The sequence below is a fragment of the Chiloscyllium punctatum genome, chromosome 11 (genome assembly GCF_047496795.1).
Source record: "Chiloscyllium punctatum isolate Juve2018m chromosome 11, sChiPun1.3, whole genome shotgun sequence".
NCBI lineage: Eukaryota > Metazoa > Chordata > Chondrichthyes > Orectolobiformes > Hemiscylliidae > Chiloscyllium > Chiloscyllium punctatum.
Window position 1 is genome coordinate 27,613,034 of NC_092749.1, and position 20,844 is coordinate 27,633,877.

The 20,844-nt window shown below is 40.3% G+C and overlaps 1 protein-coding gene across 5 annotated transcripts in view; it reads right to left on the bottom strand.

Moving 5' to 3' along the window:
- Window positions 1–20,844, bottom strand: part of mtr (5-methyltetrahydrofolate-homocysteine methyltransferase) — a 76,347-nt gene that overhangs the window by 37,687 nt on the left and 17,816 nt on the right. For 2 of the 5 annotated variants that reach the window (XM_072580548.1, XM_072580549.1), the window contains exons 10-18: window positions 20,151–20,212; window positions 18,612–18,679; window positions 14,843–14,922; window positions 9,854–9,966; window positions 9,140–9,280; window positions 7,309–7,494; window positions 4,496–4,675; window positions 2,682–2,798; window positions 2,288–2,428 (exon numbers count right to left, since the gene is read on the bottom strand). In XM_072580548.1, coding sequence (XP_072436649.1) covers window positions 2,288–2,428; window positions 2,682–2,798; window positions 4,496–4,675; window positions 7,309–7,494; window positions 9,140–9,280; window positions 9,854–9,966; window positions 14,843–14,922; window positions 18,612–18,679; window positions 20,151–20,212 — 1,088 coding nt within the window. Of the gene's footprint in view, window positions 1–2,287; window positions 2,429–2,681; window positions 2,799–4,495; window positions 4,676–7,308; window positions 7,495–9,139; window positions 9,281–9,853; window positions 9,967–14,826; window positions 14,923–18,611; window positions 18,680–20,150; window positions 20,213–20,844 lie in introns of those variants that run through there. The other 3 variants (XM_072580550.1, XM_072580551.1, XM_072580552.1) reach the window with 3 other exon arrangements.

Below are 20,844 nucleotides of genomic sequence, written 5' to 3' on the forward strand. Positions count from 1 at the left end.
CAAATAAATTCTCCATGATAAGTTCCATATTTTGATGCCAGAACAATTCTGTTCTGCAAAATTCCAGAATAGTTTCAATTGAGCATTCAAACTTCATCTTTGTTTGAGCTAGGAGACGGGGAAAGTGAATCCAACGGGGCTAGGATTTTTACTTTCACACATTATTACAAGTAACCTAATTCACCTATTAGCTCTACTCTTGATGACCTACAATATCTCCTGGTTTCACAATAGGTTGTAGTGGTGTTGGTGGTGATCTTTCAGAAATCGCTGGAGGGTCCCAGAGAACTGGAAAATGTCTCCTGTAGCACCCCTCTTTAGGGTGGGAGAAGACCATAGGCTAGTTAACCTGGTTGTTGGTGAGATTTTGGAGTTCATTATTAAGGATGAGATTGCGGAGTACTTGGGAGTGTGAGATATAGTACAGCTGAGTCAGCAAGACCTTTTCAGAGGGTTGGGAGTTGATTATGCCTTACAAATCTATTAGAATTCTTTGAGGAAATAATGAGCAAGTTAGACAAAGGAGAGCCAGTGGCCATGATCTATTTGAATTTCCAGAAGGTCTTTGACAATGTCCTGCATGATAAGAGTCCATGGTGTTAGGGGCAAGGTATAGGCATGGATAGAGGATTAGCTGACTGGCAGAAAGCAAAGAGTAGGGATAAATGGGTTTTTTTCAGGATGATAACCAGTGACGAGTGGAGTACTGCAGGGTTCTGAGACCACAAATATTCATGTTATATATTAACAATGCGGACAAAGAAACTGAGGGCATTGTTACTACGTTTGCAGCTGACAAAGATAGGCAGAGGAACAGTAGTGTTGAGGAAGTGGGGAGGCCGCAGAAGGACTTGGTCAAGCTAGGAGAGTTGGTAGATAAGCAGGAGGCTGGAAGAACACGGCAAACCAGGCAGCATCAGGAGATGGAGAAATCAACGTTTGATTGTCAATAAATGTTGATTTCTCCACTTCCTGATGCTGCCTGGATTGCTGTGTTCTTCCAGCCTCCAGCTTGTCTACCTAGTAAACCAGAATCTTCAGTACTTTTTGTCTAAGTTAGGAGAGTTGGCAAAGAAGTGGCAGATGGAATACAATGTGGGAAAATGTGAGGTTATGCACTTTGGTACGAAAAATAGATGCACAGATTCTTTTCTAAACAGGGCAAGTCTTTGGAAATCTGAAACACAAAGAGACTTGGAAGTCCTAATTCAGGATTCTCTTAAGGTGAACATGCAGATTTAGTTCGCAGTCAGGAAGTCACATGCAATGTTAGCATTCATTTCAAGATAGCTAAAATACAAGAGCAGAGATGTACTGCTGAGGCTGCATAAGGCTCTGATCAGACCACATTTGAAATATTATGAACAGGTTTTGGGCCCCTTATAAAAGGATATATGTGCAGGTGTGGAAGGGGGTCCAGGGAAGGTTTACAAGAATGATCCCAAGGATGAAGGGCTTGGAGTATGAAGAGTGGTTGAAGACTCTGGGTCTGTAATTGATGAGAGTTTAGAAGGATGAGGGTGGAATCTGATTGAAACTTACAGAATACGGAGAAGCCTGGATAGAGTGGACATGGAGAGGATGTTAACACTAGAAGGAGAGACTAGGACCAGAGGGCAGAACCTCAGAATGAAGGGACAACTCGTTAGAACAGAGATAAGGAAGAACTTCTTCAGCCAGAGGTCATTAATCTATACAACTTGTTACTGGAGTGGCTTGCAGAGGCTAACTCATTGAGTGCAGTTAAGACAGAGATAGATAGCAAAGGCACGTGAGAAGACACGTGAATGTGGTTAAGAAACATATCAGCTACGATCGATTGGTGAAGCAAATTCAATGGGCCAAATGGCCTAAAGCTGCTCCTATACCTTATGGTCTTTTAGTTTAGATGCACAAATGGAAACTTATTTCATATTTCTACAAACTCTCCAAGAATGTAGAATTCTGGTCTTTTGAATATCCCTCACTCCCTGTGCCCCACCATTAGCTGCTTGAGTTCTACACTTGATTTCTCTCTGCTTATCCCTCCTCTTTTAACATCCTTGTTAAAAACAACCTCTTTATCCGAGCTTTGTCTGAGTCTAGTTACCTCCTCCTTTGGCTTTGTCAACTTTTGTTAGACGAAGACAAGTTCTCTTTTATATTTTGCTGTTGTGTGCTTTATATATGTCACAGGTTGATGATTTTAGCAAAATAAACCATGCTCTTGGCTGCCAGTATCATTCAGTAGTCCATTTTTGACTATGAGCAGTTTCAACAAGTGTTATTCCTGTTCAAATATTCTTACCTGGGCATATTGCAATAATTTCTCTGTAGCTGCAGGATTTTTGTTCCAGATCAAATTCTCACATAGCTCCAGAAGTTCTTTGTCTATGTCATCATAAACAGGCAACTTTCCTGCATTCACAATTCCCATATCCATCCCAGCCTAAAAGAGATTTGTAACACAGATTTTGCAGATGTGGAGTGAGAAAATTACACTAGGGAATAAAGGTCAACAAGCACACTGAACTGCAACAGGTAAATGGCCAATACTCTAGTCAGAGTTATAACAACAGTCCTTATAATTCTGTTTTACAAAAGGTCAAACTGTAACCATAAAGCATATTTAAATATAACAATTGTTGATATTACTATCCAAACTGATGGGACTGGTGTAATGGAAAAAGATAATTTTCTACCTTTATAGCATGGTAAAGGAACACACCATGCATGGCTTCACGAATCAGCTCCATTCCTCGAAATGAAAAAGACAAATTAGAAAGGCCTCCACTTATTCTAGCACCAGGTAACTTTCTCTAGAGAAAAAAAAAATCAATAACAAACAATTAGCAATAGAGGCGTGAAGAGAAATAATAATTAGAAGAAAGGATAACACACAGAGCATACTATTTGTGAGTCTTGAGTGTCTTACACTAGATAAAATCTAGACATACTTTCTAGTTAGAGTTTTATTTCAACCAACCACAAATCATAAAACCCAGTCACCTCCTGGCTTTTTCTCATATATATTTGAATACAATTAAATAATTAGTTCACAACAATTGTCTGCATCATTACCTTTAATGTTTAGCATCCCATTAGCAGAATTTGCTATGAACAATGAGGAATGTCACTCAGGATTTGCTCTAGGCTAGAAGTCCCAACTGCTCCAATTGCATCTTACTAAGTTCGAGTAGTCATGATTTGGAGATGCCGGTGTTGGACTGGGGTGTACAAAGTTAAAAATCACACAACACCAGGTTATAGTCCAAAATGTGTTGGACTATAACCTGGTGTTGTGTGATTTTTAACTAAGTCAGAGTAGGTTGATTTAAAATTTAATAATGTGGCTCTTGTAATGCAGTGTTAGTGTACTTCTGGGCCAGGTCATCTGGGTTCAAGGTCCACTTGTCCTGGCGGTGTGTCATAACATATCTAGACAGACTGACTTAAAATGTTTGCCTCTTCTGGGTCAGAAGATTCAGTTTCAAGTCCTAACTACTCCAGACAATATGTCATATAGCACATCTGAACTGGCAGATTAAAAAAGTCCACACAATGAAGTTCAGCTTTCAGGAAATGGTGGGGTAGCAGTAATGTCACTGGACTAGAATCCAGAGGGCCAAACTAATACTCTGGACATGGGTTTAAACTGCCTCATGGCAGGTGGTGAAATGTGAAGAGTCAAAGAGTCAAACAACCCACCCTCACATCCTGGCACCTTCCCCTGCCACTGCAGGAATTGCAAAACCTGCCCCCACACCTCCTCCCTCACCTCTATCCAAGGCCCTAAAGAAGCCTTCCACATCCAAAGTTTTACCTGCACATCTACTAATATCATTTATTGTATCCGTTGCTCCCGATGCGGTCTCCTCTACATTGGGGAGACTGGGCGCCTCCTAGCAGAGCGCTTTAGGGAACATCTCTGGGACACCCGCACTAATCAATCACACCGCCCCGTGGCCCAACATTTTAACTCCCCCTCCCACTCTGCCGAGGACATGGAGGTCCTGGGCCTCCTTCACCGCCACTCCCTCACCACCAGACGCCTGGAGGAAGAACGCCTCATATTCCACCTCGGAACACTTCAACCCCAGGGCATCAATGTGGACTTCAACAGTTTCCTCATTTCCCCTTCCCCCACCTCACCCAAGTTCCAAACATCCAGCTCAGCACTGTCCCCATGACTTGTCTGGACTTGTCCTACCTGCCTATCTCCTTTTCCACCTATCCACTCCATCCTCTCCTCCCTGACCTATCGCCTTCATCCCCTCCCCCGCTCACCAATTGTACTCTATGCTGCTTTCTCCCCACCCCCACCCTCCTCTAGCTTATCTCTCCACGCTTCAGGCTCTCTGCCTTTATTCCTGAAGGGCTTTCACCCAAAATGTCAATTTCGCTGCTCCTTGGATGCTGCCTGAACTGCTGTGCTCTTCCAGCACCACTAATTCAGAATCTGGTTTCCAGCATCTGCAGTCATTGTTTTTACCTTGTAAACCTTATGTACACTTACCTTTATAATTGAAGTAGCCTTGATAAAATTTTCAGCATACAGACTATGCTCCTCCATTCCAGTTCCAATTGTCAGTATATTTGGATCAAATATTATATCATTTGGATTAAATTTCACTCTGTTCACAAGCAGCTCATAGGCTCTAGTACATATTTCCACTTTATCATTAGTTTCAGTTGCCTAATGAAGGAACACAAACCATAGTTATGATTTCATTCTGTTTAATCTCTAACTGTTCTTCTGTCAACTGACATACATTAACTTGCAATAATTAATTTACAGGTCTATAATTTCTGAACATGATCATATAGTATCTTTCAAGTTATAACTTTAGAGACTGTGAATTTTTTATTTATAAAGGTGTGATAGCTTCAGTGTCAAAATGCTAACTTGCATTTTACACATTATATACTTATTGTTCCAAATTACCAACAGCTGCCTCACATATACAATCACTTCCGTACAATGTTTTGGACCATTTCACATGGAGATTATAAAAAGCAATTGCACCACAAAAGAAATATGGATTTATGGCTGTAATATCACCAATGTTGAGTTACAGATAGCTTTATGTCTAATTGATGAGAGACATGCTGAAGTAAAACATTGATAGCACTAAATTTTCAGAGATGGTGCGTTTGCATGTCGTTGAGGACAGAAACCAAATGGGCTGTAAACTCTGGATCTTCTGAAACACTGAACCCTGTAAAGCAACTCCCATACCTATCCATCCCAAATACTAATGGCACAACATTTCACAAGAGTGCAAAAATCTTCACTTAAAGTTGCAGTTGTATTCCTGAAAATCATGACTTTAAAATCACACTTTCCTATTAAAATCAATGTAAAATATATAATTAGGATCTGTCGGACCTTCCTTACATAAAAAAGTATTTTGTCTCTTAAGGTGAAATAATTTAAATTCATAAATGAAAGACATATTTTAACTTTATTAAGTTAAGAGCATAAATTTATATTTATAGTACTTCCTGAGCCAATCTTGTTTCTCGACATATCACCACCAATACTCCCACCCTGGTCCTGGTCAATTCCCCTACCTGACTCTCCAACCTGCAGCCTATCTCCATCCTCATCCCTCTGACTGGGAGCATGAACTCTGAGATTAGAGGCGAGAGTAGGAGGAGCAGATTTGACAGTCATTTTCTAAAAAAGATGAATTGCATAAAGTCCAAGCATATACTTTTACAAACCAGAAGCTTTGCCTTCTAATCAGATCTGAATCTTGAACAGCATGCATATTGGCGAGAGAAAGACAAGAGGATGAATCAGGGAGAGAGAGGGTAGTCAGGGAGATTGACCACAAGTGGAGAGTCAGGGAGTGGGAGGGGTCACAAATTGGAGAGATAGGATGGGAAGTGGCCACAAGTTGAAAGGTCAGATATGGGGCAGGGCTGAAGAGTTGAAGATCATGGATGAGAAATAGATGCAGGTTGTGGATCATTCATGTGGATATGTCACAGTTTGGGGGTTTATTCAAAGGGAGAAGGACAAGGAATGGAGAAAGGCTAAGTCAAAGGGTCAGCAACTGGGAGTGCCTGAAGGGCCTCAAGTCAGAGGGTCAGGGACAGGAAGAAGCCACAAGTAGGTGGATCAGGCATGGGGAGAAGCCTCAAGTTGCAGGGTCAGGAACAGGCAGAGATAAGATAGAGTGTTGGGCAGAGAGAGGAAGCAAGCCAGAGGATTGCAGAGTGGAAAAAGCTGCTTCAATATAACACCAATTGGGTTGCATGAGATTTGTTAGGCTGGCAGAAAACAATGTTGAAATGAATCTTGCAACATTAAACAAGATTACAGACCCCATTAGTTGACCCTATTAAAAGGGAAACAATGTTAAATGGGGCAGTGTTAAATGGGGACTTGTGTGCAGTTTGATGTAGTAATGCATTTTGCCACTAGATGTCATCCTCCTCCTCAGCATAAACTTTATGGACAAAATTTATGCTGATGTAGGGTTTGCAATATTGAGGTCCCAAAAATGTTCCACAATAGCCCTGGTGCCATCCTCCATCTGACTTCAATTACGTGGTGATAACCTTGAAGCAGCCAATTAATGGGCTCACCTGCATGACCTTAATTTTGAGGCCAGTGGGTGAGGTCAGGGACATAGCTGGAGACCTGGCAGGTCATCCAGTTGAAGGATGGAAAGGCGGTGAGAGTATTCCTCTTAATTCCCTTTCCAGATAAGGGATCATTCCTCTCCCAACAAGGTCTGCTCTAGCTGAGTGCAACAGTCTAAGCATGCTGTTGCTAATATACATCAATCGTCACTCTCCTTGGCTTCTACTCCAATCTTTGCTGTGAGAGCTCAATGTTTACCATCAACCTGGCACCAGGACTTGGAATCATAGAATCAAGATTTTCTGGCCAATCACGCTGGCTGGCAGCTCTCTAAGGTGACACCACCTGCCTGTGCAAGGCAAGAATCTTGATTCCAGCCAGTTAATGCTCTATCACCTACAAACTTCTGCTCCATATTCCAATAACAAATGTTCCACCAACTTCAGCAGGCAGAATACAATTTCCCCTCTCTTTTATCTTACTTTAATTTCTTGAATCCTGAACTGAGATCCTGATAAATGGAAATGATTATGAACAAATTTCTCTTGGAACCATAGTGTAAGTTGATAAATTACCATAAAGTATTCATTAACTTCTTGACCTCAAATTAGGGAATAAAAGTAAAACTACATGATAATAACTCAAGGCAATTTAATAAGCTAAAGTTAAATTCAAGAATTGTTGGAAAATGCAAGGAAATTATAACTACTTGTTGTTTAATTCAACTCTCTTACCTGTCCTTTCTCATCAAATGCCATTATTACGACAGCAGCCCCAAAGCGTTTAATAATGTGTGCCTTTTCCAGAAAGTCTTCCTCCCCTTCCTTCAAACTGATGCTATTCACAACACACTTGCCCTGGCAACACTTCAACCCCGCTTCAATCACAGCAAAATTAGACGAATCAATGCACAAGGGAACCTTTGACAGAAAAAATATATACTTACTGTTAGCCCGATTTGTTTAACAGACATAGAAGCATAGAATGGTTACAGCACAGGAGGCGGCCATTCACCTTACTGTGTTCACACTGGCTTCCAACAAGTGCAACTCACCTAGTTCCAAACACCTGACTGTTCTCTGTTGCTCCATAGTTCTGCTATTTGTTTCTCTTTAGATAATTACTCAAATCACTTATGAAAGCCACAAGAGAATCTGCCTGCGCATGTTCTCAGGCAGTACATTCCAGATCCTAACCACTTGCCACAGCATGAAAAAGATTATTCTCATGTCATCATTGTTTGTTTTACCACTTGCTTTAAATCGGTGTCCTAATGGTTTTCAATCCTTCAACCAATGGGAACAGTTTTGCCTTATCTTCTCTGTTCAGACCTGTCTAAAGTTTGAATATGTCTATCAAAATTTCTCTCAGATTTCCCTTGTCCAAGTTCTCCAGCCTCTCCCATCTGTTGTAACTAGAATTCCTTATCCCAGGAATCACTCAAATCTGTTCGCTGTCTCTAATGCCTTCACATCCATCCAAAGTGTGGTGTTCCAGAACTGGACGCAATACTCTATATGAGCCTGAATCAATGTTTAATACAGCCTTATCATAACTACTTTGTTTTTGAATTCTAATCCACTTATTAATTAAGCCAAGGATGCTCTATGCTTTATGAACATCTTTCTCAGCTGGTCCTCCCACCTTCAATAATTTGTGCATCTATACTCCAGATCTCTCTGCTTTTGCATTGTATCCTTTATTTTGTGTTGCCTATCCTTCCTCCTCCTACCAAAATGAATCACTTCATACTTCCCTGCATTAAATGTCATCTGCCGAATGTCTATCGATCAGTTCAGAGATGCTATTACACACCTCTGGACCAGGTGGGACTTGAACTCGGGCATTCTGACTCAAGAGGTCAGACTAACATAGCACCACAAGAGTCCTCATCATTTTAAGTATTAACAATAGTAAGATTACGCTTACGGAAACAACAAGGACAATTAACATTTATTAATGTTGAGAGAGCATGGAATGCGTTCCCAGCAGCAGTTGTGGAAGCAAGGTCATTGGGGACATTTAAGAGACTGCTGGACATGCATATGGTCACAGAAATTTGAGAGTGCATACATGAGGATCAATGATTAGATTAGATTACTTACAGTGTGGAAACAGGCCCTTCGGCCCAACATGTCCACACCGCCCCGCCGAAGCGCAACCCACCCATACCCCTACATCTACCCCTTACCTAACACTATGGGCAATTTAGCATGCCCAATTCACCTGACCTGCACATCTTTGGAGTGTGGGAGGAAACCGGAGCACCCGGAGGAAACCCACGCAGACACGGGAAGAATGTGCAAACTCCACACAGTCAGTCGCCTGAGGCGGGAATTGAACCCAGGTCTCTGGCGCTGTGAGGCAGCAGTGCTAACCACTGTGCCACCGTGCCGCCCACAATGGTCAGCACAACAACGTGGGCTGAAGGGCATGTTCTGTGCTGTATTGTTCTATGTTCTAACACAGTTCAAATACAGATTCTGGTCAAACATCTGTCTTTCTTTCACTATTTTACTGCTTATTTCTAGAGCAATAATTGCTTTTAGGGGATTTTGTACAAACCTTGGCAATATCTGGTTCTGTTGCTACAAGGTTACAGAATCTGGTCATAGCACTCTTGCCATCTAACATTCCATCATCCATGTTGATATCCAGGATTTGGGCTCCCATTTTTACTTGTGATTTTGCTACATTCAAGGCTTCCTACAATTAGGATTAAAAGACAGTTAAACAACTACCACTTAGTCTTTAATGTTATACAGAAAATAACATGTCAACCCACGTTTTCTTTCGAAATACCAAAATTTCACTCCATTGTTTTTAAAATAAAATATTTTCCTTTGAATAAGATTTGTAATTTAAATCATTGCAGTTAGAAAAATAGTATTCTTCAGATGCAGTCACAACGCAATATTTGCTCGATGTTAAGAGTACAAGGTTACGAAAGCAGTTTAATTCCAATATCAGATCCAGTGCGAGCACTAAAGCTAGGTAGTGCAAGATGTATCCCAGGGTTTGTCCACTGGATGACCAAAAGTATACAGGTACAATAAGCTCTTCCTCCTACACTACCTAGGATTACTGTTATACCTGCACATCCATGTATCAGACAAAAAAAAGTGAGATTTACACTAATTCCTCCTTTCCTTTTGCATTACAATGTTGATGTTCAACCACCTGATTTCTCGCAGTTTGAGGCACTATGGATTTATAAAAATTGAATTAAGCATTTAAAGAACACAAATTTACAGCAATGAAAGTTAAGATGCACTTTACCTCATAATTACCTGCCATAATAAGTTTCGCAAAATTTCTAGACCCTGCCACATTGCAACGTTCTCCAATATTGACAAAGTTGGTATATGGTCCAACTTTAAACGGTTCAAGACCTAAGGAAAAAAAAGACATAAAATAAATTCAAACAGCTTGTTGAATGTATTCGAGGCAGAGTAGAATAACAGAAAAATTAATGCAATAACTGTCATGGCTACTGTTGTGCACCACAATACGAATCAAATGCACCTTGAAATTCAATGCATTTACTTCTAACTACTAACATTGAAGCAATACACATTCGATTGACTCATTTGGGAGCCTTATGTAAAGCATCTAGCGTGCTCTTGTGGTGCAATCTGGACCAGAAAGGCTCAGGTTCAGTCCCACTTGCTCCACATGTGTGTAACAACATCTCCGAACACATTAATTAAAAAAATAAATTAAAGCGACCTGGCTGCTCCGGTGGTAAGTTTTCTTTTTATTTACTTGTGAAACATTGGCATTGCTGGCTAGCCAGCATTTAGTGCTGGTCTCCAGTTGGCCCTTGACAAGGTGGTGATGAGCTGGCTTCTTGAACTGCTGCAGTCCACCTGGTATAGGTTGACCTACAATGCCCTTAGCGGGGGAATTCCAGGATTTTGACCCAGCGACAATGAAGGAAAGTTGAAATATTTCCAAATCAGAATGGTGAGCAGCTTTGATGTGAACTTGCAGATGGTGATGTTGCCACATGTCTGCTGTCCTTGTCCTTCTAGATGGAAGTGGTTGTGGATTTGGAAGGTGCTGTCTAAGGATCTTTGCTAAATTTCTTCAGTGCATCCTGTAGATAGTACACACTGCTGTGACTGAGTATCTGTGGTGGAAGGAGTAGATGCTTGTGGAAGTGTAGCCAATCAAGCAGGCTGCTTTGTCTTGATGGTGTGAAGCTTGAGTGTTGTTGGAGTTGCATCAATCCAGGTAAGTAGGGAGTATTTCACCATACGCCTGAGTTGTGCTTTGTAGGTGATGAACAGGCTCTTGGGAGTCAGATGGTGAGTTACTTACCACTGTATTCCTTGCCTCTGACCTGCTCTTGCAGCCACTGCGTTTATATGGCAAGTCCAGTTGAATTTCTGGTCAATGGTAACCCCAAGGATGTTGATAGTGGGGATTAATTGATGGCAACACATTGAATGTTAAGGGGCAGTGATTTGATTGTCTCTTTTTGGATGTTATGGACCAAACCAAACCCCTTCAAAATATAGCAAAGAGATAGCCTGGACCCTAACTTATCTTATTTTTCAGGCATCCCAGATGTGATTCAATTAGTCACACCATTAGACTTTAAGCAAAGCACACTTTATTCTTACTCTACAGCTATAATATAATGAAAAAAGAAGAATTGGAATAACCTTAACTCTACTGGAAAACTTAACAGAATAATAGATTATTTAACTATGAAACAGCAATTATTGCAATACAGTAACTTCCCATAAACACACCCTTGGCATAGGCAAATTCAGTAAAAGAGATTGTCTTACATGCGGTGGTTCTGCAGTCCAGGAGGAAAAGAACATCGAGAAAATTCTGACAGAGTTGTGTATGGCAGTTTCCACAACTAATGGCAAAACACCGACAACTAAAGTTAAACTTAAAAAACCCTGCTTCTGTGGGAGCCTGATTCTTTTATGCTAAAAGAGAAAGGGTCTCATAAAAGCTTTAATTTATTGGCTGAGGAGAGACTATTTATCACCTCTGGCTCAATGCCTCTCTTCGAAAACAAAAATAGTTCAAAATACACCTCTTAAGTCCATAGTATCGTCAGATGGGCATGGTCATTGCCTAGCATTTTTGAGGTGCAAATGTTACTTGCCACTTGCCCAGTCCAAAACTGGAAATTGTCCAGATCTTGTTGCATTTAAACAAGGACTATGTTAGTATCGGAGGAGTCACAAATGGTGCTGAACATTGTTCAATCGTCAGCAAACATTCCCACTTCTGACCTTATGTTGGAAGAAAGGTCATTGATGAAGAAGCTGAAGATGATTGGATCTAGGACACTACTGAGTTACACTGCATGGAACCAGATTCTTCTGTCAAACATGTTCAAGCTGACCAAATTTCCCAAATTAAACTAGTCCCACTTGCTTGCATTTAGCCATATCCCTCCAAACCTTTCCTACTCATGTACCTGCCCAAATGTCTTTTAAATGTTGTACCTGTACCTGCATCTACCCCTTCCTCTGGCAGTTCATTCCACATGTGAACCACTCTCTGAAAAAGTTGCCCCTCAGGTCCCTTTTATATCTTTCTCCTCTCACCTTAAAAATATGCCCTCTAGCTTTGAACTCCCCTCCCCTAAGGAAGAAATCTTCACCATATCTATGCCCCCTCATGATTTTATAAACCTGTATAAAGGTCACCTCTCAACCCCCGACACTCCAGTGAAAGAAGTCCCAGCCTAACCAGCCTCTCCCTGTAACTCAAACCCTCCCAATCTGGTAACATCCTTGTAAATCTTTTCTGCACCCTCTCTAATTTGATAATATCCTTTTAATAGTAGGGTGACCAGAACAGTAATCCAAAAGTGGCCTCACCAACATCCCAAACCACCACAACATGACATCCCAACACCTTTACTCAATGGTCTGAGCAATGAAGGTAAATGTATTCTTTAACACCCTGTCTATGTGTGACACAACTTTCAAAGAACTATGTACTTGAACCGCTAAGCCTGTTTGACAACACTCCCAAAGGCCCTCCCATTAACTGTGTAAGTAATGCTCTTGTTTGTCTTAAAAAAAAAGTAACACCTCACATTTATCTAACTTAAACTCCAACTGCCACTCTGTGGTCCATTGACCAAGATCTCTTTGTAATCTTAGACAACCTTCTTTACTAATTTTGGTGTCATCTGCAAACTTACTAACCATGCTTCTTAAATTCTCATCCAAATCATCTACATAAAAATGAAAAACAACAGTGGATTCAGCACTGTTCCATGCTGGTGACAGGCTTCCAGTTCAAAACATAACCCTCCTCCACCACCACCCTCTGTTTCCTACCATTAAGCAAATTTTGTATCCAATTTGCAAACTGTCCCTGAATCCCACATAATCTAACTTTACCAACCAGTACTATGAGAAACCTTGTCTAATGCTTTACTAAAGTCCATGTGGACAATGTCGACCACTCTGCCCTCATCCATCTTCTTGGTCACATCTTCAAAAAAAAACTCAACCAAGTTTGAGAGACAAAATCTCCCATGCACAGAGCTATGCTGACTATCCATAAATCAGTCCTTGCCTCTTCAAATGCAAGCAAACCCTATCTCTCAGAATCCCCTCCAACAACGTACTCACCATTGATGTTAGACTCACCAGTCTACAGTTTCCAGGCTTTTCCTTGCAGCCTTTCTTAAATAAAGCCACAACATTATCAACCCTCCTTTGGCATTTCACACATGGCCGTAGATGATACAAACCCTTGAAGAGTAAATGGGGAGTAGGGACATTCTTAAGAGGGAAATCAGGAGGGCAAAACAGGTTTGAGATAGCCTGGCAAAAAATATTAAAGATAATCCAAAGAGATTCTACAAATGTATTAAGAACAAAAAGAGTAACCAGGGAGAGAATAGGTCCCGTTAAAGATCAACGAGTTAGTCTATGTGTGGAACCACAGAGATGTGAGAGATACTACTTGAATACTTTACATCAGTATTTACTATGGAGAAAGACATGGAGGCTACAGAACCCCAGGAAATAAATATTAATGTCTTGAAAACAGGCCACATTACAGAAGAGGAAGTGGAGGTCTTAAAAAGCAGAAAAGATGTATGAATCTCCAAGACCTGATCAGGTGTATCCCAGGACATTGAGTGTGTGTCAGGTATGACTCCAACCAATGGCAAGTATGCCCCCCGATACCCACTAATTCCAGCTTTGCTAGGGCATCTTGATGCGATACTCAGTTGAATGCAGCCTTGATATCACAGTCACCTCACCTCTGGAATTCAGTTCTTTTGCCCATGTTTAAACCAAAGCTGTAATGAGGTCAAGAGCTGAATGGCCCTGGCAGAATCCAAGCTGGGTGTCACTGAGCAGGTTATTACTGGGCATGTGCTGTTTGATAGCACTGGTGGTGACACTTTCCATCACTTTACTGATAATCGACAGTAATTGGTCGGGTAAGATTGATCCTTTTTCCTTTGAGTACAGGACATATCTGGACAATTTTCTACATTGTTAGTGTCAGTGTTGTAACTGTACTGGAATAGCTTAGTTGGGGGACTGGCAAGGTCTGGAGCAACGGCGTTTAGGACAATTGCCAGAATGTTGTCAGGACCTGTAGCCTTTATAATGTCCAGTGCCTCCAGCCATTTCTTGATATCACATGGAGTGAATTGAATTGACTGAAGACTGGTATCTGTAATGCTGAGACCACTGGAGGAGGCTGAAATGGATCATTCACTTGGCACTTCTTACAAAATGATTGAAGTGTCCCGAGCTCTGAGCCAGGAGGCCCAGGTTCAAGTTCCACTTGCTCCAGAGGTGTGTAATCATGTGTTTGAACATGTTGATTAGAGAATAAAGCAGACTCAGATGAGTCTGCAGAATTGTCTGTCCCAGGTTGGAACTAGCCATGGCTCTATTTTAATGTTCAACAATAAACAATGCTCCTTTCCAATTGGATTTCTGCGTTATTACACCCCATTTACACAGACTCCACCTCCAATCCTCTCTGGAACAGAAAAATTCAAACCATCCGTTGAGCAGTTTTGATGATGTCATTAACTAATAAGTGATTAGTGCTGGTACCATAAGGCAAACTTTTCTTCAAAGCTGAAACAGAATAAAAACTTTAGGTTTTCCTAATTGGTCTAGTTCTCCAATCAGTCAAAGACAAAAGTTGGCTCCGGGGTTCCCTGCCTCTCCAAATGTAGTGTAATTAAATGAGACACAGATTGGTTAGTATTTATATATAAGCATACTAACCTGTTCATCTATTTACCTGACAGTAACAGGAAGTCTCCAAAAACAGATGGAGGAGGAATTCTAGGTCTACATTTTTGGACTGCTTCTGCTATTGCCCTAAAATAAGATGCACAACATTAATCAAATAAGAATAATACATAATTATGTAGCATTTACAGCAAAGAAATGAGTATTTTGGCTGGTATTTAAACTCCATGTAAGCATCATTGCACCACCTCCCCCAATCTTTTTTAAATCAAATCCCATTAAGATATCTTCATATTTCTTCCTCTATTTGGCTTCCCTTTAAATAGATGGATTACTTTCTCCTCAACATTCTAGTTATTCCTTGGGTAAATAAATTTATTCTGAATTTCTTATTGGATTTTGTTTTTAAAAGTGATGATCTTACATTTGTGACCTCAAGCTCTGGTTTCCCCTGCAGGACAAAATACTTACCCCACATGTATCTTATCAAACCCTTGCAGAATTTTAAATATTTTTTAATCAGGTTACTTCTATCATATTTTTTCTTCAGAAGAGATCCCAAAGCTGATTAGATATATCTTTTTGGCACCTGCTCCACTGACTCTATTTTCTTTTCAAAGATCAGGACTGCTCCTGGTACTCAGTCTAGTCTAACCAAAGTTTCAAACAAATTTGTCATAATCTCTCTTTTGTTTTAGTACATTCCAAAACATGAAATGTAGTGTTTTGCTAGGTACTTTTATAGCTTCATCACACAGTGTCACTACGTGTAACAATTTTTACAACTATATCTCCAAAACCTTCTGCTCCTCTATTTAATATAGATATGTTTTTCAAAGTATATGGCCTCCTCACTCTCCACCAAAATGTACCAGGAGTTGCCATTCTTCCATCTGGGGCAGAAATGCATTCACAGAACTTTGAGGTCAGATAGGATCATCTGCGGCATTCTTTTTATTGGCTGAACAAGCTGATTCTGGAAAGGCTAAGTCTATGTCAAGTGTCACATGTGAAGTTATTCCTTTGTCTGAATAATCTCTGCTAATGGCTTGTTTGCAGGGTTGGAGTCAGCTTTGCAGTATCTGAAACCACATTTCATTGTAGCAGATATCTTCTGCCCCACAGCCTGTGTTGCCATTGGCATTGACGGTTTGCTCATCTTACTTGTCATGATTGATGTGGAAGGTTTCCATATTTCTTTTGGCAGCATCCTTGAATCTGAGCTTTGCGCCCTCTGCTGGTCTCTTGACAGGGAGTAGATCTCTTGACAGCAACTCTTTCGGGCTGTAGTTATCTTTCACCCTATTCACAAGCCTCAGCCAGTGAAGCCTTCTTGTCTTGAGTAGACCAAGCAAATATAGCACCTCATACTAGTTTACCATGTAGCATCTTATTGAAGGTATACTGAAAGTCCAAATAACATGCCTATCTCATCATACTTATTTACTGTTACTTCTTCACATAAATCACTAAGGTTGGTCAAACATGACCTCTTTTGAAACCTGTACTAACACTCTTTTGACATTTTGTGTCTTGATATTTTCTATTCAGTAAGGATGACATTATTTTTTATTTGACTTGATCCATTACTGTCTCATGTACCAAGGTGTAATGGAAAGTGTTGTCTTACGTGCTTTACAAGCAGATCATAGTAGAGAGGTGCATCAGAGCAACAGAAAAACATGGAGAAAATGACATTACAGCTGCTGAGAAAGTAGGGAAGAAGGAAGGAGGGAGGGAGAGATTAACATTCAAGAGTTCCATTCAGAAATCTGTTAACAGCGGGGACGAAGCTGTTCTAGAACCTATTTGTATGTGTATACAAACTTTTATATCCTCTGCCCAATGGAAGAGGGTCAAAGAGAGTAAAACTGGATGGGAGGATCTTTGATTATGCTGGTTGCTTTCCCGATGCATCGGGAAGTATAGACGAAGTCAATGAATCGGAGGCTGGTTTGTATGATGGACTTGACTACGTTCACAGCTCTCTGTAGAGTCATAGTGCTGTACAGCACAGAAACAGGCCCTTTGGTCCAACTCATCCATGTTGACAAGATATCCTAAAGTAATCTGGTCCCATTTGTCAGCACTTGGCCCATATCCCTCTAAACTTTTTCTATTCATATCCCTATCCAGATGCCTTTTAAATGTTGTTAAATTGTACCAGCCTTCACCACTTCCCCTGGCAGCTCATTCCACAAATGTACCACCCTCTGTATGGAAAAGTTGCCCTTAGGTCCCTTTTAAATCTTATCACTCTCACCCTAAACCTATGAACTCTAGTTCTGGAAACCCCATCCCAGGGAAAAGGCCTTGTCTATTTTCTTTCGGTCTTGGGAAGAGCGGCTGCCATACCATGGTGTGATGCACCCAAATTCTATGGTGCATCCATAAAAATTTGTTAGTGTCATTATGGACATGCCAAATTTCCTTAGCCTCCTGAGGAAGTCACGGTGTTACTACACTTTCTTCACCACAGTGACATGGGTGGAGCATGACAGATCGTCAGTGATCGTCACTCCTAGGTACTTGACAGTCTCCACCATCTCCACTTCAGCGCCATTCTATTGTCTTGTTGTTTGAGATCTGATCAGCAATGTTGGTGTCGTCAGCAAACTTGTCAAAGGAATTTGGCCACACAGTTGTGTATTAGTATAGTAGTGGCTGAGTACGCAGCCTTGTGGGGCACCAGTGTAGAGGATTATTGTGGAGGAGGTTCTGTTACCTATCCTGACTGACTGCTGTCAGTTGGTCAGGAAGTAGAGAATCCAGTTACAGAGCAGGGAGCAGAGAGTTTGGAGATGAGTTTGTTTGGAATTGTGGTGATTGATCTATAGTCCCCTGGATTTAGTCAAGCTCTCTTTTTAAATATAACATTCAGATGATCAGTTAGCCCTCGTGTGCGACTCCCTTTCTTAATGAATTTCATATCTATGTAATATTACCTATATTATTTTAATGTTGACTTATTTTAACACATACAAATGCATTTTGCCCACCTTCAAGTATGATTAGTTAACCAATTATCTCTCCTATTTCTATCTTATATTTTTGTGATAAAATCTTCTAATTTCATGCCCAAACACTAAAACAAGTAATTATGTCATTTTCTACCCATTCCATACTTAAAAACCAATATACAGATGCAATAAAAGGTGAAATGAAGTTCCTTCAACTGTCGAAGGAGAGGGACGTAACAACATGTATTTTCCTTGTGTTGCAGACTTAAACCATCCCTGAAAATACTATGTCCCAAATGAACAGAAGGCAAGTGGATTGTATCCAGGTCTGGACACTTGTAAAGTCATTTTATCCTGCCATGCAAGAAAGCACTTCATGTTGTTGTCTAGCAATCCAAGACCAGACATTGAGTGTGGAAAATCAGTCAAATTGACTTCAGCTGAAATCAAGAATCAACCTGCAGCAAAGTTAGTCAGATCATTTAGGTACCACACAACTATCAGAGATTAATTACAAAACTGTTCCAGCACAACTGTGTTTGCTATCCAAATGAGCAATTCTCCTGTCTACTCTCTGTAAGCCTCCACACTGTTCCTTTTCAAATAACCATCTAATTTCTTTTGAAAGCCTCAACTTAGCCTGACTCTACTACACTCACAGGTAATGCATTCCAGATCCTCAGCACGCTTTGCCCACATTTCTAGATTTTTTTTTAGCCTCACAGGTATCTTTATAGCAGTCGACTAAACAAAAAAAAATTCCACATTCAGAAACCTGTACTGCATCCCTAAGCACTTCATGATCATGAAAACTGCAATTTAACCTATTTTCAGCAAAATATGCAATTCGACAATTACCGGATATGAGCTGGAGTTGTTCCACAGCACCCTCCAACAATGTTCACTAGCCCATCCATGGCGAATTCCTGCAAAATGAGATAGGTTAAGAGAGTGGACAAGGATCTGATAAATGAGTACAAAATGGGAAAGTTAAATTGTCCATTTTGGCAAAAAGAATAAAAAAGCAAGAGTTCTGCGATGGAGAGAGATCTGTGTGATCTATTGCAGAAGGTTAGTATGCAGGTATAGCAAGTAATCAAGACAATATATTGCAGATGCTAGATATCTGATACAAATACAGAGAATGTTGGAGAAACTCAACAAGTCTGGCAACATATGTGGAGAAGGAGAGAGTTAACATTTTGAATTCATTATATTCTATTAGCTTCTGAAGCATAATGTTTTATTGCAAGGGGAATTGAATGCAAAAGTAGCGAGCTTATGCATCAGTTAAATAGGGCATTGGTGAGAAATACTTTCTGAATTCAGCATCCCATATACACAATCTTTAAGTTCCAATTACAGGAATTTGCAATTGCAAAGAGTTCCATAATAATAAATTTATACTTACAGGTCATAAAGCTACAAAATGACACGGATTATAGCCAAACAAACCAGAAGCAATTCAATTCTTAGTCTGCACTGAGTCTGCATCTCCAATGTAAGACAATCTAACCCACTGTCCCTTGACATTCAAATAATGTTACCATCACTTAATCCCCACTGTTAACATCCTGTGGATTAGCATTGACTAGAAACTCAACTGGACTTGCCATATAAATGCAAGTCAGAGGCTAAGGAATCTGCAGGACTCATCTCCTGACTCCCCAAACCTGTTTATCATCTGCAAGGCACAAAGAGTGCGATGGAATACTCCTCACTTGCTTGTATAAGTGCAGCCCCAACAACACTCAAGAAGCTTGACACCATCCAGCACAATGCAGTCTGTTTGATTGGCACCACATCCACCCCTCCACCACCAAAGCTCAGTAGCAGCAGTCTTTACCATCTACAAGCTGCACTGGAGAAATTCACCGACAATCCTTAGACAGCACCTTCCAAATCCAAATTTCACGGATTTATTTACTATCATATGTAACAAAGTACACTTTCATCTACAAAGGATAGCAGATAGACGGCAACAATATCACCTGTAAGTTCACTTCAAAGCCAGACACCATCCTGACCTTGAAATATATAATTGTTCCTTCACTGTTGCGGAGTCAAAATCCTGGAATTCCCTCCCTATGGGCATCGTGGGTCAACATACAACACAAGGACTGCAACGGTTCACCAACACCTTCTCACAGACAACTAGGAATAGGCAAGAGGAGATTTAATGAAGGCAGAACTACTTTCAGATACAGTGCAGTTGATAGTTAAATGTCGTACGGGTAACGTAGAGACATGATAAACTGCCGTTTAGGCTGCCATGGTCAATCTCACCACACTCTTAAATGAGGAAAAGGACAAAAATTGAGAAGGAGGAACTTAGAATGCAAAATTAAATGCAAATAAATGTGCGTTAGAAATTAAACTTCAAATATTTAACTGTACCTTGAGGTATTTTGCAGTGACATCAGGAGTTTCATCATAGCCTCCAAACGTATTGGGAAGGCCTAAAGTTAAAAAGTACAACATGCCTATATTAGATAGTTAACAATCTAAAATCTTGAGTTAGGCATCTCCATTAATTAGTTAAAGCAGAAATAACATTAAAAAGGTATCTTTCACTCAGGCTTTATTTTTCTTCTATTCTTCAGTTATGCTACTTCCTCATAGGTGTAATAATGGTGCATTTTCTCGTGGCAGTAAGGTTAAAATAGAATAAAATAAAACTTAATAAGCAGAGATTCTGAGTCTGTGGATGAGGGCCTTTGCTGATGTTGTGCTCAAATAATATATAAATATTGGACAATGCACAGCAAGAGTGCTTGCATTTCAATAACATTTTATCATACTTTTAGGCAATGTCAAAACATTTTACATCATTAAAAATTCTTTCACTTGTACTCTCTGTTATTTACATATGAGCTTCAATGATGTGCAGAAACCTCAGCCACATTTCCATGCTAACCCAGTTGAGTAACTCAGTCGGAGTCTGAGAATCAAACCTGTAAGGGCTACCAATCACAGGGGAATTCTCTCAAATGGATAACTGTCTAATATTTATAATCTGAACATTGCAAAAATAAATGAATTCAGTAAGGAATTTACAATATAGGTAGCATCAATAAACATGTTAAGGATA